The sequence below is a fragment of the Nycticebus coucang genome, chromosome 23, assembly GCF_027406575.1.
Source record: "Nycticebus coucang isolate mNycCou1 chromosome 23, mNycCou1.pri, whole genome shotgun sequence".
Lineage (NCBI taxonomy): Eukaryota > Metazoa > Chordata > Mammalia > Primates > Lorisidae > Nycticebus > Nycticebus coucang.
Window position 1 is genome coordinate 25,965,105 of NC_069802.1, and position 19,379 is coordinate 25,984,483.

The 19,379-nt window shown below is 44.0% G+C and overlaps 1 protein-coding gene across 3 annotated transcripts in view; it reads left to right on the plus strand.

The window, feature by feature from the left end:
• Positions 1-19,379, plus strand: part of CCDC149 (coiled-coil domain containing 149) — a 101,269-nt gene that overhangs the window by 69,989 nt on the left and 11,901 nt on the right. For 2 of the 3 annotated variants that reach the window (XM_053577737.1, XM_053577738.1), the window contains exons 5-10: positions 1,069-1,185; positions 1,953-2,125; positions 2,842-2,914; positions 4,331-4,415; positions 7,687-7,831; positions 16,564-16,640. In XM_053577737.1, the coding sequence (XP_053433712.1) occupies positions 1,069-1,185; positions 1,953-2,125; positions 2,842-2,914; positions 4,331-4,415; positions 7,687-7,831; positions 16,564-16,640 (670 nt within the window). Of the gene's footprint in view, positions 1-1,068; positions 1,186-1,952; positions 2,126-2,841; positions 2,915-4,330; positions 4,416-7,686; positions 7,832-16,563; positions 16,641-18,101; positions 18,135-19,379 lie in introns of all 3 variants that reach the window. The other variant, XM_053577736.1, reaches the window with a different exon arrangement.

Sequence of the window (19,379 nt, forward strand, 5' to 3'; positions counted from 1 at the left end):
TTTGAACTCAAGAGTTAGAGGTTGTTGTGAGCTGTATGACACCTTGGCACTCTATCAAGGGTGACAAAGTGAGACTCTGTCTCAAAATAAATAATAAATAAAATGTTTTAAAAAGCTGGGAAACAGCAACAACAAAAGAGCAGATAACGAGCATTCTCACCATCTGTTCACGTACACATCTTGATATTTTGGTGTATTTGACCATTTTTTGTATGCGCACATGTGCATAAGTTCTTAGTATCATTTTAATTGTACCGCGTAGGAAGTTAGTGTTCTGCTTGCTCTCCCTACTTGCCATGGCACCACACGCATATTTCATGGTATCATGTAGTTCCCATGAGCTTCTTTTCAGACACCTGCAAGTCAGTCCATGGCTTGTTTGCCCTTGGTCTGCTCACCAGTCCACCATTGTTTAGACATTGTTTCTAGTTTTTCTTTTATTCTCTACTCTTTTTGCCCTAAAGTTTGCCTGTGTCTGGGATTATTCTTAGCTCAGATCAGGGACATTTTTTTTTAATTAAATAATTTATTGTTAAATCATAGCTGTGTACATTAGTGCAATCAAGGGGTTCAATGTGCTGGTTTCATATACAATCTGAAATATTCTCATCAAACTGACAGCCTTCTGATCTGGAGTGAGAGGCGCTACCATTGCGCCACCAAGTGGCCAAGGGCAGGGACATTTTTAAGGCTGTTGATGACCTTTCTCGTTGTTCAGAGCATTGGGTTACCATTTTTGAATCTTTGCTAAATGTAAATGGAACCCACAGGTTGTTTCCTCCTTCCAGCTACGTAGGTTCTACCAGGCATCTAACTCCAGGTGCCCAGGCCTCCTGATGCCGTGTTTTCATGTGTGCACAAAATATAATAGATAAATCTTCTCAAGAATTCATGATATTGGCAAATCATTTCTCTGTTTGTTTTGTGCTTTTCCGCAGTGTTTCAGGAAATAATCTTACTTATCTTCCAAAAGTTTCTGCCTAGTGTTTTGGGAGTTTTATTTGGATCTATTTATTCATTCTCTCACCCTCTCTGCCCCCCCTCCCCCCGCACTAATGAAAAATGCAGCTCTTGAGGATGACAATTGCCAAACAAAGGCTTGGAGATGAAGAAATTGGGGTGCGCCACTTTGCAGCCCATGAGCGGGAAGACTTGGTTCAACAGCTGGAGAGAGCAAAGGAGCAGGTTAGCGCTAACATCTGTTCAGAATGGGAATGAATAAGCAGTAGGCTGCGCGCCCTGTTTGTTGAGTATGGGGCGCCTGGGAAGGAAGCCAGCGGGGTTAGGAGGGCTGCGGTTGGATGGTTTCACTTCCTCGGTACTGTGCTCAGCTCCCAGGCAGACTCTCGGGTTTCAGCTCCCTTACTGCAGGTGCTCTTGTTCTGAACAAAACATGAAACTTTCTCTCTACCCAAGATAGACAGGGTGGGAACAAAATGTGACAAACTGGCCTTAATTTGCAAATTTCTGCTAAAATGCTAAGTGATGCCTCTTAGGCAAAAGCTCAAGGAGCCCTAGTTGGGGAACAGCTCAGAGATGTAGACCTCATTTTCTTTCTCTTTGCTAATTGGTTGAGAAGAGCAGAGCAAGATTCCTGAGCCTAAAGTAGATTTGGAAAAGCATGGGTTTATAAGACTCTGGCAGCCATTCCCAAGGTCTAGATTTGCCCTCTCTAAGCCTTGCAGGGTATCCTGCTGCGGGTGAGGGTACAGCTCTGCTTTTCTGAGCTGTCGCACCTCCTGTGTCTTAGATACAGTAAGTGATGGGCAGGAAGCATCTCTTTGCTTTTAGCTTTTATCGTATTTCAATGTGTGGCACTTAACGGTTTTATAGCATGTGGGCCGTATTAATAAGCTCTCTAAAAGTCAGCCAGGCAAGCAGACAGCTCCATCTCTGGCCATAAAGGGGATATCTGAGGAACATCATGGGTAAGGTGCTTTCTTTGGTTTCAGATTGAGTCTTTGGAGCATGACCTGCAGGCTTCTGTGGATGAGCTTCAGGATATTAAAGAGGAACGGTCTTCTTACCAGGACAAGGTGGAGAGGCTGAACCAGGAGCTCAACCACATCTTGGGAGGGCACGAGAACCGCATCATTGATGTGGACGCCCTGTGTATGGAGAACAGGTGAGTGGCCAGGCTGGGGTGTGCTTGGGTGGAGTGCCGGCCTTTCACACTGCAGGCCTGCAGGCTGGGAACTGTTCCAGCCCCAGTTACATTGGAAAAAACTGCCTTACATATGCAGACAAAGTCACAACCCCCAAACGATGATATCAAAGTCACGTCTTAGTTGTAAAAGTAAAAAAAGAAGCTCCACACGCCTGCATACCCGTGTATGTACCCCTTCTCTCTTTGCTCACACACTCCTTGGCTGGGTGAGAAACCAGTGAGAGCTGCTTGTTATTGCTATCAAGGAGAGGGAAAAGAATAAGAAAATAAATTGAGAAATTCCCTTAGCTGTTTCTTTTCCCCGAGGCGAATTTCAGTATGCGAACGTCTAACCTGGTGTCTGGTCTGGTGTCGCCTCTTCTGCTTTACTTCCCAGTGGAATCATCTTAATGAGAATTATGCGAAAACCGTGTTGATACCCCTTAGGGGATCTCTGAGAGGGCTGTTTGAAAGTGGGGTGTCTGATTTGGGCATGCTTGACCTTGACCGCATCCGTTTAAAAAAAGTCACAGACATTCACATGTTTCTCCTCCTGACTGTGGTGAGCCAGGCGAGGCATTCTGTGTACAAGATGACTCTTCTGGCAAGTCGTTTTGTGTTTTTTTTTCCCTTTTTAGTGCATTTCTTTTTATTTTGCCCCCAAACACTTCCTACTTATATATATTCTTTTCCAGGTACCTTCAAGAGAGATTAAAGCAACTCCACGAAGAGGTCAACCTCTTGAAATCGAACATTGCCAAGTACAAGGTAGAAAAATCATGACAACAATGATGATGATTCACCATTGTGCATCTAAATGTCATTCTATTTTAATTCTCTTTTATGTGCCAAAGATATTTTAGTACTAGTCTGCCCTCCCGAATAGAGTCCAATAACAGCTTTACCGAGGGTAACCAGGAAAAATTAAACCGCAGACAACAAACAAAACCAAAGCCGCTTTTGCAAGCTCTCTTTTCTGTGGCTGTTGTCTGAACAAGGCATGCTGAGACCCTCACTCTGGGCTCGTCTGCTCCATAGCCTCCATATTTGGTTTCTTATTTGTTTTTCTCTATAAAATGTTCACTCATCTGATGCTATTTGTCTCACAATTATCCATAAGAAAATGGTTTCTGAGTGATGAAGAAATGTAGATTGGGAAATCACAATCTAAAACGATAATGTTCACGTCACCCTGAAAGAACAGAATGTTTAAATTCTCCCCACTGTTATTTAGTCTAATTCCAGCACCATTAGTTTGATAATATCTATTTCTGCAGATGTTAGTTGTAAGTGTTATAATTAGAAAAATCTCTTGGGTTTCTCTACTTTGAAAATAGATTGATTTCTCTTCCTGAGGGTGAAATTTTACAGCCATCCCGATGCTCTGGAGAACCTTATTTTCCTGACGTTTGACATTAACAGTTGTTCTCAGAAGCCACCATGCTGTTCTTTTCCATTCTGTCTGGGCCACACTTTCCTCCACACCCTCTATATATACACAGCCAAAGAAGAATACAACTTTTAAAATTGTATAATTAATACATAATTTTTTTAAATGTGTGGATACATTCATTAACAGCATTTCTTCAGCTCCATGTGCCAAGCCCTGGCTGTACACTACATATTAATTTTCATGTAAGAGTCTGTTCCAGGAGTGGTATATAGGTGGCACATATGTACTTTTTAAATCTGTGTCCATGGCAGTTATCACTAATCGATCATAGGCCTCTTTCCAATCCAGCCCTCACATTCTCCCAGATTCCACCATTGGTACGTGAAAATAAGCCTCGTCACCAACTCCTATCTATTCAGAAGGATTTCGGTAACTTGTGACTTCACACATCAGGCTGTGTTCTTGTTTCAGTTTCGATCTAATTTGACAGATGTGCATTGAGTGCATTTTAGTACTAGTCTGACCTCCCAAATAGATTCCAATAAGGACTCTTACAGGAGACTGTAATTGCTGTCGTTCTGCTGTGCAAAAACAAACAAACAAACAAAACCTCTTTGCCAGGCCTGTAATAATTATCACTCTTTGTCAGAGACTTGGAATTCCTCGTTTTAAGCCAGCACTTGCGGTCTCTAGGAGTCCTTGTGTCTTGGTGGGAGGAGGCACCTATTAGGTATTTTTCTATTATTGGCTTTTCTGACAGAGGTTTTTACTGTCTCCCAATGCCGCTGTAGAATGCTCTGGAGAGGCGGAAAAACTCCAAGGGCCAGGGGAACTCCAGCAGCAGTGCTTTGACAGGAGTCCTGTCTGCAAAGCAAGGTAGGATATTGTGCTGGGGTGGGGATTGGGGCGCATCTGAGGAGTGCAGAATGCTGCCACTGTGAGCCCACGTCTCCTCCAAATGGCTGGTCTTGTGAATTAGGAACCACGGCAATCCTTAGAGCTGGGGTTCCCCAATTTCTACTTGCATCAGAATTATCTGAAGGGCTTGGGAAAACACACATTACTGGGTCGCACCTGGAGTTTCTGATTCAGTAGGTCTGGGGTGGTCCCCGAGAATAGGTGTTTCTAAACAGTCCCCTGGTGCTACTGATGCCGGCTTAGGGACTCCACTTTGAGAACCACCACATTGGAAGTTTTTCTAATAATTGGCCCCTTTTGAGTCTATTCCCATATGCTGCCTTCTTCTTTCCCAAGATTGTTTTCCTTTCCCTAATCACCGATTTAGCCTCTCAGAGGATGTGTTTCAGCTTCTTTTTCCTGGCCTTTGTAATCAGAATAGAAAAATCCCATAGCCACTGAAATCATCTTATCCTGGAAGATGTGCCCTTTTTGAGGAAGTTTTTATTGATTGCAATTTTCTTGTTGATTCCAATGAAAAATAATGATCTTCCAAGAGCAGTCCCCAGGGAAAACACAGCAGAGGGAGTTCGCTTCTGACACTTCGTATTTGGCATTCGGTTCTGAGCGTAGGCCTCAAGTTGAGCCTGGTCAGCTGGCCCACTTTTTGGTTGTTGGTGGTGCAGACCAGCAGCTATCATATGGCAGCTATCTTAATCAGCACGAGGGTGGCTTAAAAAAAAATAAAAACGCTGCGTCTCCAGCCTACATAACAAGCAAGGCTCTTTTCCAAGCATCTTCTTTTTTCCCACTCACCCAGAAAAGAACACCCTGGAATTGTTTTTAAAGAGAAAACGACAATATGCTAAGTGAAGTAGCCTGTCTAAGTTTAGATCTGGCTACCAGATATAGCAAACTGTCTTTGGTTGTTGACACTCAGAGTTATCATTGATGTGGGGAACGCCAGCCCCATTCACACTGTGGCAGGGCTGCAAATCTGGTGCACCCTTGCTGGAAAACTGTGATGACAAGCACACTGCCAACAATCTGCTGGCATCAGTAAATGAAAGATATGAACCTCTGGCAACCTGTGGTGAAAAGTCTCTCAAACTGCCCCTCTTTGAACCAGCAAGAAATAAGTAGACATAAGCAAACATTTTGCCACAAGAAAGTTTTTCATACATGAGTTATAATACCAAACATAAATGTCCAGGAGTCATTAAATGTTATGTTTTATGGGATATTCATTGTGAGGAGTGTTAAGTAAAAAAAATAAGGCCTTTTACCCATTTTTGAAGGAAAAATATTGTATGTATGTTTCTGTACATAGTCATGGAGGAAATGGCATTCAAAGATATATAATGAAAGATTTATACTATTTTATTTTTCCGTCTTTTAGTTTACCTCTTAGTTTATCTTTTAGTTTGTCTACCTTTAAAGAGTATGTTTAAAAATTGGGCTGGGCTCAGTGGCTTATGCCTGTAATCCTAGCTCTCTGGGAGGCCAAGGCAGGTGGATTCATTGAGTTCAAGAGCTTGAGACCAGCCTAAGAAAGAACAAGACCCCCATCTCTACTAAAAATAGAAAAGAAAAAAAAAACTAGCTAGGCATTGTGGTGGGCACCTGTAGTCCCAGCTACTCAGGAGACTGAGGCAAGAGGATCGTTCAAGTCTAAGAGTTTAAGGTTGCTGTGAGCTATGACGCCATAGCACCCTACCCAGTGAGACTCTGTCTAAAATCAATAAATCTATCAATCAATCAATCATCAATAAAAGTGTATGTTTAAGAATTTAAACCAGACTTGGAGAACAGACATTGAGAGTCAGAAAGGACAGATTTGCAGGCGCTGAATGACCCAAGGGTAGAACAGACAGTGGGTGAAGCAGCTGAAGTTCCATGGGTAAGATGGTGCCCCTGCTGTGGTTGGGGGTGGCGGCCTCTGAGAAGGATTTAAACAATTCTGAGCCCAGCCCAAACACATCCTCTGAGATGTAACATTGGTTTGCATTCCAGGAGAATAGCCCAGTTTTAGCAGCACCACGTATGAAAAAAGCATAGAGGTTTTAGTAGGCAGTATTTTCATGCTAGTCATCAATGGTATTTCATTGCCCAAGAAGCTAAGGAAATCTTACATTGTATTAATAGTGACACTTGGCATAAAGGAAGTGGTAGTCCTACTATGTGCTAAGCTAGTCATGCCACACCTGGATTATTCCTTCATATAAGTGGCATGGAGACAAATCAGAAATGATTCTTGTTGAAGTAGACACATTCAAAACTGGTCAGAGCTGTCCATAGATAACCAGAGATTTGTCAGCAGAGACTCATGCAGGGTGGGGTTACAGGCAAGAGATGGGCCACTTCACATCGGTCTGAATCCTTCAGTGACACCAAACTATGTGTGTTGTTTGGCTTCATGTTGTATTTGGCCATGAATGTGATTTGGCAGTTAGTGTAATAATAAGCACCCAAGAATAGCTAGCCTTTGTGTAATGTCCTGTTTCCCCAAGGTTAGACATTTGCAATCCGCTGTATAATCTTTGGCCATATCTTTCCATCACCTTGCTATTATTTGCTTAATGTTTTTCTTTGAATCCATTTTAAGGTGACTCATTTTACTTGCCCTTCTCCTAAGTAGCAGCATCTGCGAAATCACAGGTTTATTATGCCATGTATATTCTTTTCTATAATACCTTCAAACAAATACAAAACCATTAAAATACAAAACGTATTTTGCACTTTGGAAAATCTCCTAAATTATCTTGCCACCTGCCAGGGATATCTCCGTGTGGGAGACTCTGATATGAAGCAAGGAGCAGGGCGAGACGTCATTATCATTGTCACTGGTGTGGCTGTATGACCTTCAGCCACGGTCCTAAATGTTTCTGTCCCTTGCTTTCCTTCCCATGAAATGGAAATGAACAATACTTCTTAGGGTTTTTTCCCTTCCAATTTAAATCTTTATGAGTTAGACTGTATGAAAGTGTTTAAAATCACTTACAAATACAAATATTATCATCCTTTTAAAACATTTTTGATAAAAAGTCCATGAGGATGTCCTCCTGTCCGTTAAGCTTTCATGCTGGACTTTATTTCCTTTTACTCTCAGTTCTCAAGGTGGCCTCTCCCTGCAAGATCCTAGCGTTTAGAAGCTGGGAAGCTATCCCTATCCAGGAAGAAGTAACATGGGTTTGCATTCCAGCATTCCAGGAGAATTACAACTGAGTTCTACATTTTACGTCCCACCTAGTTCAGGATTTGCTGTCTGAGGATCACGGATGCAGCCTGCCAGCAACCCCACAGTCCATTTCTGACCTGAAATCTCTGGCAACAGCCCTGTTGGAGACGATCCACGAGAAAAACATGGTCATTCAGCATCAGAGGCAAACCAACAAGTAGGTGGCTGGACCCTTGGGTTGCGGGGTGTGCAAGGCAGAAATGAGAGGAGGCTACCAGGAGCGAAGGTCGACCAGGGGGAAGGCTGGGCGGGGAGGGAAGGAGGTGAGACCCCTCAAACGTAGAGGCAAACGTATTAAACTAGAACAAGGCTTCTGCTTTGTATCAGCATCTTTGTCACTGCACCCTGCCATGTATCAAGTGACACGTATGGCAGGGGTGATTTCCACAGGATAATTACCTGGCTGATCTGACTCTCCCTTCCCCTGGGTCTCCTTTTAGGGGGGGAAACTGGCTCAGTGCCGTTGGAACTTCACCGCATGGTGCTGAGGTTCTTTGAATGGCAGGATCCACCCAAGCATCATGTCAACAGGTGGCTGTGCCTATAAGGGAGTCACACGTCAGTCAGTCTTCCAGACAGGCAAAAAAGACGGTGAAAAGGAAGGGTAGTAGTAATTAGAGCAGAATGTCTTTTTTGTTTTGAGTAGCGTGTTGGCCGGGATGTGTAAAATCAGGCAAGTTTAAAGTAGATTGATGCGACCGTTAGAGATGACAAAGGCAAACTTGAAAGTGTTCAGAGAATGGTGAATAAGCAATAAGTTAAAGCAATAAATATTAGACCTGGGGCCAGCTTCCTGGGCATGCGACTCTTGCTCAAAAGGCCCCCACACTTGATCTGATGCTCTGCTGTCACTGTCTTGGAATTCTTTCTTAATCATTTCTTTTAGAAGGGGGCCCCACATTTTTACTTTGCACTGGGCCCTGCAAATTACTTAGCTAGTCGTGCTTAAAAGACCTACAGGAGAAATCAAAATGCAAGTGTGGGAGGAGGAGCAGGGGGAAGCCAGGAGAGGAGGGAGTCGGTCGGGGCTGGGGGCACGGAGAGAGGCAGCTGGAGGATGATTGAAAGTACTGTAAAAACAAAATAGAAAAGAGAGAAGGCGGAGTGAAGGGAAGAGCGCACCAGAGATTAAGATGTATGTGGAAGGGGGCAGAGAGCAGCAAAGGGAGGCAGGCAATCGCGAAGGGACGACAAGGGTAATTTATTGACGGGAGAAGGTTTAAACCTGCTTGAAAAATGAAATCTCAGCCAAGGAGTGAAAAGCCAGATGCTGAAATGCAGATACTTTTCAGAGGAGGAAGAAGGAAAGAGAATCCCCAGTAGCACTTCACGTCTGGGAGCCTGCTGTGTCCTCGCCTCTACAAAGCGGCTCATCTCTCATGGGGGATCTTTCCCACCTTCTAAACCCACCCTGGGTTCTCAGCAGGTGACTTCAGCTCCTCATTCACCGAGAAAATGGGACTTCTCAGCATGAGCCCCTCTGCGTGTGGCCGCCCTGGCCCTGAAGACAGTGTCTCCCCCGCCCTGCCCGTCCCCCTCCTCCCAGGAGCTGCCCTGCCCACCATCCTCGTGGGCAGCACCATCTTTCCTCTTCTGTCCTTGTCAGAGCCTTTGCTTCACGCTGGGACCACCTCTCTCAACCTGCTCAACTTCCTGCTCTTCTGCCTCTTCACCCTGAACCCCCAGGGCTTTCCCCAGTCCTGCTGCCTTCCCAGGAGTCCCACTCCCCGGGAATCTTTGTGAAAAGGGCCACCTCTAGGCCTCTATAGCCCCCCCTCTGTAAGTGGGTTCTATTAGGACAGAGGATCTCAACTACGTTAGAATTGCTTGGGGTTGGGTGGGAGCTTGTTTAGAAATGCAAGTCCAGAGGCATTGGTTGGAATTTGGTCTTAATGAGCCCCAGGGGAGTCCAAGCACAGAGTGACCTTGGCTTTAATACCTCCCAGGACCTCTTCTTGTAGTTCACAGTATTCTTTCTTTGCAGGTCACCAGTATCCCCAAATTCCCTCTTTCAGTCTCTTTTCTCCTTAATTTCTCTACATCAGATTTCCATTAAAAAACCCGCCTTCCTTGAGATTCATGATGGAAACTTGAACTTTCTCCGCAGTCTTGTCCCTGCCGCCTCCCTTCCCCCACCTCCGCCACAAGCCTACCTGACCTTTCTGTCTGTCTTCTGCTCTGCTCCCCCACCCAGGGGACCTAGGCCTTGTCTTTGCCGTATTCTCTGCAGACACTTCTCAGATCTCTTGTCAAGAGCAGGACCCACATTTCCAGTTGTGAGGGGGATAGTTTCTCTAGATAATCTTTCAGGTCCTCAAAGTCAATGAGTTTTAAAACACTTCAAAATGTTTGTGCTTTTTGACCCAGATTGTCTGCTTCTAGGAATGTATCCTAAAGAATAAAACCAGAATGATACCCAGAATGATATGTGAGGTTGTTCACTATGGATTCGTTTATAAGAGCAGAAAAAAAAGGAAACCCAAATGTCTTTTAATTGGGCAGTGATTAGAATTATGGAAAAGCCATAAGATAGAATGTTATACAACCATTTATGATTTAATGACCATCAAATGGGCTCTGTCCTCCATTCTAACACCCAGGTTCGACAAACGTCCCTGTCACCTGCTGTCCCAGGGCTCTATGGTTTGTCCGTGTTAGTCACTGTTCTCCCCCAGTGCTCAGACCAGTGCTGGGCCCATGGCGAGTGCTCTTGATGACTTTACCAATGGATGACTGAACTATCTTCTAACCCTTCGCTTCTGCTCCCTTAACATGCACATCTAGATGGTTGCTGAGCTTCACAGCTGTTCTGCATTCATTTATTGGATGTGTATTTCCTGAGTTGTTACCATGGGCCATCAGGGGTCCTCTTGTTCCTGCCCCTTCTGCCCTCTTCCCCCAGTTCATCACCTCTTCCTTGGGGAGACCCTCCACTGGCCTCATCCTCACCCCCCAGCCCTGCCTCCCCCACCGCTGACTACAGTTCTGAGCCCAGCACAAGCCTCGACTGCAAAGCCGCCTGAGTCCCCACTGCCTGCCAAGGGCAGGATCTGTAGCCTTGGTCTTGCCCCTCCTCTGCAGAGGACTCCAGCCTCTCCTGACAGATTGATTTCCTAACGTGCCCCTGCCCATCCTCACTGCCAGCCCTTACATTATCCAAGGTCACAGTACTTCCTCTACTGAGACAGACACTTTCATTCGGCCATGGTTGTTTTTGTTTTAATGTGCTCTTTCATATTTAACTACTTTTATTAATTTTTGAGCCATCTTATGGTTTTTTTTCTGGGAGTTCTTTTTTTTTAGTTTTTTTATTAAATCGTAACTTTGTACATTGATGCATTTATGGGGTTCAGGGTACTACTTTGATATACAATGTGAAATGCTTACATTGAACTAAGTGAAATGCTTACATTGAACTAAGTAACACATCACAATTATACTCTTAATAGTTTTGAAATGTACCATTGCATCATCTTCTGGTTTAAATGTTAAAATATTAAACAACAGTGTACCTCCAAACCGCTCTTCTCAGCTACCCAAATCTCCTTCCTGGAAGAAACTACTGTTCCCCGTTTCTTATCTACCCTTCCAAAGAAGCATATTCACAACAAGCAAGTGCATAATATATTTATGCATGCACATGTAAACACACATATATTTATATAGATATGTGGTTTTTAAATGAATGGAAGCTAGTATTTATCAAAAAAAAAGCATTTTTTTCATTGTTCTGCACCTTGCTTTTTTCCCCCGTAACAATAGATCTTGGAGATTGCTTCCTATCAGTACATAAGGTGCCTAATGTGCCATCTTTAATACTTAGAAAGTCTTACATTTGACACTTTTAATGAATGTTTTATTTGGGGGCATGTAAAGAAACTAATTATACTACAAACGGAGTGAGGGCTAAGAACAGAATGTGAATTTCGTCTTCTTGCTGTTATTCCCCATGATGTAGCCTTTCGTAACCGAAATAATGAAATCGCTTCGTTTTGCTGGAGCGTTATAAATGGGAGTAAAGGTATTCCTTTCAGTTAGTGTGTGCTCCCCTGCAGGGTTTCCACTGCCTGGCAGTTACCCCCTGGAGAGGGTCCCACAGGAGCCATCTCGAAGAATTGATGAAGAAACCAAGTACTTTCCATTTTGAGTGACGTTCAATTAATAGGCAATTTGCTGGAGGGACTTCTTGCCAATGAGTTGGCAGTTGTCTGGTGCTTGCTAAAGAAGGGGCGAGGTTCATTTATCTTTTAAACTGGGTGGCAAGACACTCGTAGAAGAGCCCGTTGTGAAAGCTGTGTCTCACTGCATTTGGTGCTGTCCTTCCCAGCAAGGCTGTATCTTGGCCATGTGGGGGGTGGCAGGCAGGGGTACCTGAGGACTTGGTGACCTCCGCTACCCTTTCTGCTATGCTGCAATTGCTGCCTTCTTCCCTAGCCAACAGTGGATGCGCTTGGGGATTCAAGATCTTGGGGAGCAGCAAAAAGGTGTTGTAGATGAGAGCGGAGATTCAGAAGGCTACCTGGGGGTGGCATGGGGGTGGGGGGCAGAGGCAGATCCAGGTGGGCAGGGACTTTGCTCCAGGACCCTCACCCAAGAGTCCCTGCTCCAGACAGCAAGCACGGTGGTAGACAGTTCCTGAGTTAGTCCTGGCTTCCCAACTTCCTAATCCCACCCTCCATGGTCCCATCGTTATCTAAAACCACTACAGGAACATCTGCCGAAGGCCTGGTGTCTTGGGGAGGTGCCCTGCTGGGTGGACCTATGCTGAGCTCTCTTCTATCCTGGAATAGCCCACAACCAAATAAAAACTTGATTTAACAATCTCCCTTGTCCTACCAAAAAAGACAAAAACAGCTCCAAGCCCATTTGTGCCTCGAGCTACTACCCCAGGCTGCTCCCCCTCTTCCCTGCAAACTGCTCGCAGAGTCCTCTCGACTCGTCTCTCTCGTGGCCTGCTCTTGTCTCAGCCCTGCCCCTTCGATTCTAGTTTCCATCCTTTCCACTATCCTGAAACATCGCTCTTGCCAGGGTCAGGCATGTCTTCTAAGTGGCCTCTTCTTGACTTCCAAGCTGTGTGACCGCTTTCTAGAATAAGCCAGGGTTGACCACCTTTCCCACCCTGACTCTCTCCCCGCGGCGTCCAAGGCCCCACATTGCCCTGGCTCTTGTCTCCCCCCTCCAGCTCTTCCTTCTCCAGTCCTCTCTTGCCTGCCTCCAGAGGCCCTCAGCACCCTGTCTTTCTAACCCGGACATGGGGCTGGTGACCTGGTGGATCCACCCTGAGCCCGGCAGGCCTGCACTCTCAGCTCTGTCCCTGAGCCCGGCAGGCCTGCGCCCTCAGCTCTGTCCCTGAGCCTGGCAGGCCTGCGCCCTCAGCTCTGTCCCTGAGCCCGGCAGGCCTGCGCCCTCAGCTCTGTCCCTGAGCCCGGCAGGCCTGCTCCCTCAGCTCTGTCCCTGAGCCCGGCAGGCCTGCACCCTCAGCTCTGTCCCTGAGCCCGGCAGGCCTGCACCCTCAGCTCTGTCCCTGAGCCCGGCAGGCCTGCACCCTCAGCTCTGTCCCTGAGCCCGGCAGGCCTGCACTCTCAGCTCTGTCCTCTCGGGTCCTTGCCTTTTCTCCCCACACGCAGCATGTCTGTGTGGGTCTCTTGCAGGCATCTCAAACCCTTCTTCTATCTTCTTATCATCACCAGATTCCTTTGGCTTCCCTGCATACCCACCCGGCTTGGCTTAGGCTGTACCATCCCCTGTTTGAGCCGTGCCCTTCCAAAGTGATCTTTCTGCTCCCAGCTGTTCTCAACTCCACACCAACAATACTTCACCTGACTTTCATTACGCTGCTTGCCTGCTGAAACCCCTTCCCTCTCCTCCCATTGCCAATGTGCAAATGTCTGAACATCCTCAATATGGCAACAAGATCTTTCGTGATGTGGGTCCCTACCAGTTTCTCTGGATTCATCTTCCACTCAGCTCTTCAGTTCTCTTGAAGGACTGTGTATTTACATTTTGTCTGGCCACTCTGCTTCCCAGCTGCGTAACTCTGGGCAGGTTAGCTGACCTTCCGAGCCTCCGCTTCCTCATCTACAAAACGAGGCTAAGAAGAACTGCCTTGTCAGTTGTTACAAGACACTTACGGAGTGTTGCATACCTGGTACAGAAGTGATTAATGAATACCAGCTGTTAGTTAAGCCTTCCATTGCGCGCGTGTGTGTATGTACATCTGAACTTGTAGTCCTTCAAATGCAGAGATAGGGTCCACTTCTCTCCCCTGTCCCCTGTAGCCTGTAATGCTGTGCTTTATGGAGAGCTGGGTCCTGGAGGTTGTTTGTTGAATGGGTCACACTGAACCAAATGGACTCTGTTTTGACTTTTTCCCGTCAGTGTTGCCAGCTAGTAAGACTCAGGTAGGCCTTCTCCTCTCGCTGGGCTGGGTCACACCAGGCTCAGTTGGCTCCCTGCCATATTCTTCCAGTGGGACGCTGACCAGGAAGTCCCTCTTTGTTATTTGAATTATCTTGGTTTATATTTTTCAAGTCAACTGTGGCTGCATCCATACTTCAATATGAATAGTTTTCCAGGAGTACTTGATGCAGGCGTGAGAAAAACCATGAGAAGGCTTGCTTTCAAGGGCCACTGTGGACTGTGAATTGAGAAAATGCACTTCGGGGGCAGATGGAGACTTAGGTTCCAATCCAGACTCACCACTGAGTCCTGCCTGTGTTTTTGAGCAAGTTGCATGACTCTGCGCCACTGTTTCCTAATGAGAAATGACTGTGGTGGATGAGATTGCTGGAAGCTGGGAAAAGACAGAGCTTTAGGTGAGCTGTGCATCTTAGGCAAGTTGCCTAACCTCTCTGTGACATAGGGTCCAGTGCATAAAAGGAATGATAATACAGCAGATGGGCAGGGTTTTCGTCAAGTTAGGTGAGATAATGTAAGTTAGGAGCATGTTTGGCAGGACTCCTGATTCATACTAACGACTCAGGAGAGGTGAGTTGGCTGCTGTGTTAATTGTAGTGCAGTTGCGACTGTTGATGTGTTATTATTTTTACTAACTTTTTCGGGGTCCATCTTTCTACCTCCAATCCTGCATCAGATGGATGGTAAGTGTCAGGCCAAAGAAGAAAGCAGCCACTGAGAACCGTAGTCAAAGGCCCTGAAAGTAGATACGGGGGACACCAGTAAACTCACTTCATTCCATTTCTGAGAGACAGGGCGTGTTACCTAGAAACATCAGGAAAAAATAGAACCAAACATCTTGCCACACTTTTGAACATTCTTGCTCAGACAGCATCCCTCGGCATCCACAGAGGAGTGAAGCTTTATCTTTTGTTTCCAAGAGGCGGCCACACACAGACGATCTGATCTCGTTAAGAAACAGGCATCAACTTGAGCACAGGTGTGATTGCATCTCAAACTCATCAGCTGCTGAAAAGGGAGCTTGGATCAGAAGGTCTGCACGAAATATTGAAAGCGAGATTACGAAGAATAGTGTCTACTGAAGGGTCAGGGACATGAAAGCAAAGTAGACCCCACAAATAGAGTGAAAATTGAAAGTAATTGATAAAGACTATGCAGAATTTTAAGACTTAAGGAAAAGAAGAAAAGCTCTAAGTGCTTATTGAAGAAAACCACATATAGTAATTCTAGAGTTTTCTGTGAACTCAAAGGGAATATTAATTAAGATGGTGCAAGTCAATTCAGGTAAAATAAGGATGTCTCCAGAGCCATATCTGTGTGTAGATACATACATATTCATGTTTCTGTGTGTATGTGGGTGTGCACAGCTATCTCTGGAATATAAAGAGAGTAATTCTGGTGTTCTGATTTATCCTGCTGAAAGGAATTGAAACTTTGCTATTAAGGTGATTTCCACATCATTTTAGCACAGCGGTGCCAAGAAAATCCCCCAAATAAAGTAAAGACTGGTTTTTCAATTTCCAGGCCAATGGAAACTGATTGAAGTTTTAGATGCTATCAAATCATTTCCCAACTATATTTAATTTTGCGTAAAGTGAAGGGGGAGGGTATAGGCCCACACGTCTATCCATGCATATGGACAAAGTCTGACTTCCAAGTAAACAATACGCTCTTTTGAAATGCACATTCCAGAACTTATATATCAGAATGAGTCAGAATGGTTACCTTGGAAAGCAGCCTAATTATCCTAATGATTCTGCAATTACTGACAACTCTCGAAATACCTTTTTTTCATTCTTCCCATAGATGCTTATAAGTCATGAGAAAAGAAAAGCATTTGTTTAATCAAATATATTTATTGAACATCTACCATGGAACATCTACAACATGGTAGATGTTCAATACAATAAGCATCGTGCCAGGTATCAGGAATATGGACATCAGTAAGAAAAAAGTTGGGTCTAAGATGGCTGACCTGATTATCAATTGGCTCAAAGCAACATTACCAAGCGTGTCCACCTGTCTTATTTGTTAAACCTGGTTTCCACAAATCAGATCCACCCTCAGAGAATCAAAATGTAATAATACTACTAAGGGTATTCAGAATTCATTGTTATCTTTAGCAATGAGCATGTACCAAATAGAAATTCTGTAAGATGTTTTGGGCATTGGTGGAATAATTCTTTAGCTCCCCAGGGGAACTACCTTTTGAGAGAGGACTAACTTGAATGGCATTTTATTATTTTTTAATCATTCATTTCACTTTTTATTTTAATATGTACTTTCAATACAGCTTGCATTTTTCACACACACTCACATATATATTACATACTAATGTTCCATTTTTAGCATATATCCTAAACCTCAAACTTTTCTATTAGGATACCCATGGGCTTTCCTGGTCGCTACCTCACAGCCCTGAGAGTTGACAGAATGCACATTAATCTACTGTCACTTTATCTCGTTTTCCAGAATCTTAGGAAATCGTGTCGCTGAGCTAGAGAAAAAATTAAGAACTCTGGAAGTTTCTGGTTTGTGGAGTCTTCCAGGTAAGCAAAACTTCATGAAAACTTTTTCTTTTCTTTGTTTTATTTTTTTAAGGGAAGCTCTCACATAATTTTCAAGAGGAGTCTACCTTTTTAATGTCCTTTTATTTGGACATCACTGCTGAAAGGTCTGCAAGTATTTTAAACTTAGAAGCCATCATTTGGATGGGGGAATGTGGAATCAGAAAAATACAGTAAATATTCCAGGTCTCACTTGTGGAACTATGAAGTTTTGCTAGCTTAAATTCTGAAATTGTCATTGTGTCTGTATATTTTTTTAACTTGAGTGAATGTAGTAAATTGTTATTTTTATTTTTTTATCTAGAGGTCTCTTATAAAGATTTATTCAATGTAATTGCGACTCCTAAAAATGAATGTAAGAATATACAAGGATTTGTTGAATTTAATCATCCGTCCTAAAAGTGAATATAGGAACTTACAGAGATTTGTACAATTTAATCATCAGTCCTAAAATTGAATGTGAGAACACATAAAGATTTGTTCGATTTAATCACCAGTACTAAAAGATGAATATAAGAACAAACAATATTTCTAACCCAAATGTACTCCACAATCTCCTTTTCCTCCCATCCTCCAGTCTCTCTCTTTTTTTTTTGTAGCTTAAAGATAAAAATTTCCTATGGAAAATTTTTTTTCCATTTGTGCATTGTGTTAGGAAGCTCTGATGTTTCACTTAAATTAGCTGCATTTATCCCATTCTTCTTGGTAAAATATCCCTTTCATGAGACCCTCTTCAGCCATTCCCCTTGTCTTTATCCTGTTCAGAAATTTATATTTATCATTTTCCACCACTGCCTCTTTCCCTGGAAGCCATGTTGTGTGTATATTTTTAGTTACTTAACCTTTCTACACAAACTAGTCTCCTTTACCCTCGACTCCTATGGGCTGCTTCCCTGGAATGGTTGATAAATAAAAATTACCACAGGGAGGGGACAACAACATCGGGTTTCCTTAAATGTAAATCTGAACCCCTGCCTTAGGTTGCCTGAATGTTTGCTTCATAAATTGGAATTTTAAGCAGAGATTCCTTGAACTTGATGTCAAAAGACCTAACAGAACTAATTAGTGACAAGTGCCGTCCTGGGGATTTGAATGATCTATTTTGCACAAGAACCTTTTGATACGTGAAAACCTCATCTTCCATGAAGGCGTTTCTTTTATTGCATTGAATTTCAACACAGTTGGGCAAATCTATCATTTATTTGTACAGTCAGATTGCCGTTTCTGTGCATGTACTGGGGTTTTGATTTTCTTTTTTTTCTCCAAATGACTTGGCGAAATTTCCTCACTGTTTCATTTCTACAATTTATATAAAAAGGTGGAAGTTGAATACGTGAACAAAGGCTGAGAATTTTCTCTCTCTGGTCTTGTTTGGTCTAGTAAGACTTCAAATGGCTATTATGGAATAACGATTGTTTCTTTCCTTCTTTTTGCTGCCTGAAGGCCTGAGCTACAATGTTTCAGTAGGATTCGGGAGTATGTTCTATTTGAAATACCTGTTTTTGTGGCATCCATGGTGCTTTATGTTATCCCTGCATGTAAATAAGTAGAAATGCATTATCTACTTTTCCTTGAACTTTCCTGATTAGTCAATTGAAATAGAGAATTTAATTAGTACAGAACAAATATTAAATGGTGGAATTAGCTGGGAGGGACGTGGTTCAAAGAATTTTATGCCGTGGCCATGCTTGTTCCACTCTCTGGGCTCTACACAGGTACCAAGTGGGAAGACACGGAAAAGAATGGTAGTTCCCCAGATCTGCTGTTGATTCAATGGCGATAGCATCACTCTCGTGCAGTGATGGGGAAGTTCTGATGAAGCATCATATTATGTTATTTTAAAACTGGGGGTGGGGTGGGGGGGAGAGTAAGCAGGGAAAGAGCCTCTTGGAGTGTGAATCTGATCTATCCTTCTTGTCCAATCATTGTTTTATGAGTCTCGTTTAACCTAATGAATAGTGGAGGGAGGCTCCTCCCATGCCTCCTCCTCCTCCTCTTTCTCCTTTGCTTCTTTCTCTTTCCCATTAGAAGCCAAATCATAGGGTTTAGCCAACAGGAAGGCACTGAATCCCAGCAATATCAGGGAATTTCTTACCTCGCTTACTTACCTGCATTTTGAACGGATTAGTGCCTCCTTCAATAATCAGCCCATCGATGTGTTGATACTTTTTTTGAGCATTGACTTTGTGAATTCAGCTGTACCAGGCATGCTGGACATATTCCTCACCCCCTCCAAGAGCCTACAGTCCAGTTTGGGAAGTAAGATGAATACACATCCAGGAGTGAGAGGAAAACACAAAGTGACCTATAATCCAGTGCCGAATGAGTGATAAGGACATTAAGTGTGTGACAGAATGACGTGAGGAGTCATCAAATGCTCCATCTAGAAGGATGGTTGAGAGCAGAAAGTTCAAGGATAGCAAAAACTCGGTACATATTTTTCGTATGTACAGCACACCTTCCAGCACCAGTGGCAGACATTACTAATCAATCACACTGAGCTCCCTTGCTGATTTCAGATCAACCCCAGAGCCGTCTTGCCCTTTGCCTTTCCAGGAAGCCACCCTCTGGTCAGAGCTGACATGTAAGAGAGAATACACTTCCCTTTTCTGGTCTGGTCTGATCCCATTATTTTGGATAAGGAAACAGAGGCCCAGAAAGTAAGATGATACCTCATGCCACAGAGGCTGGTATTAGAACTTAGGCGCTCAGATTTTCATT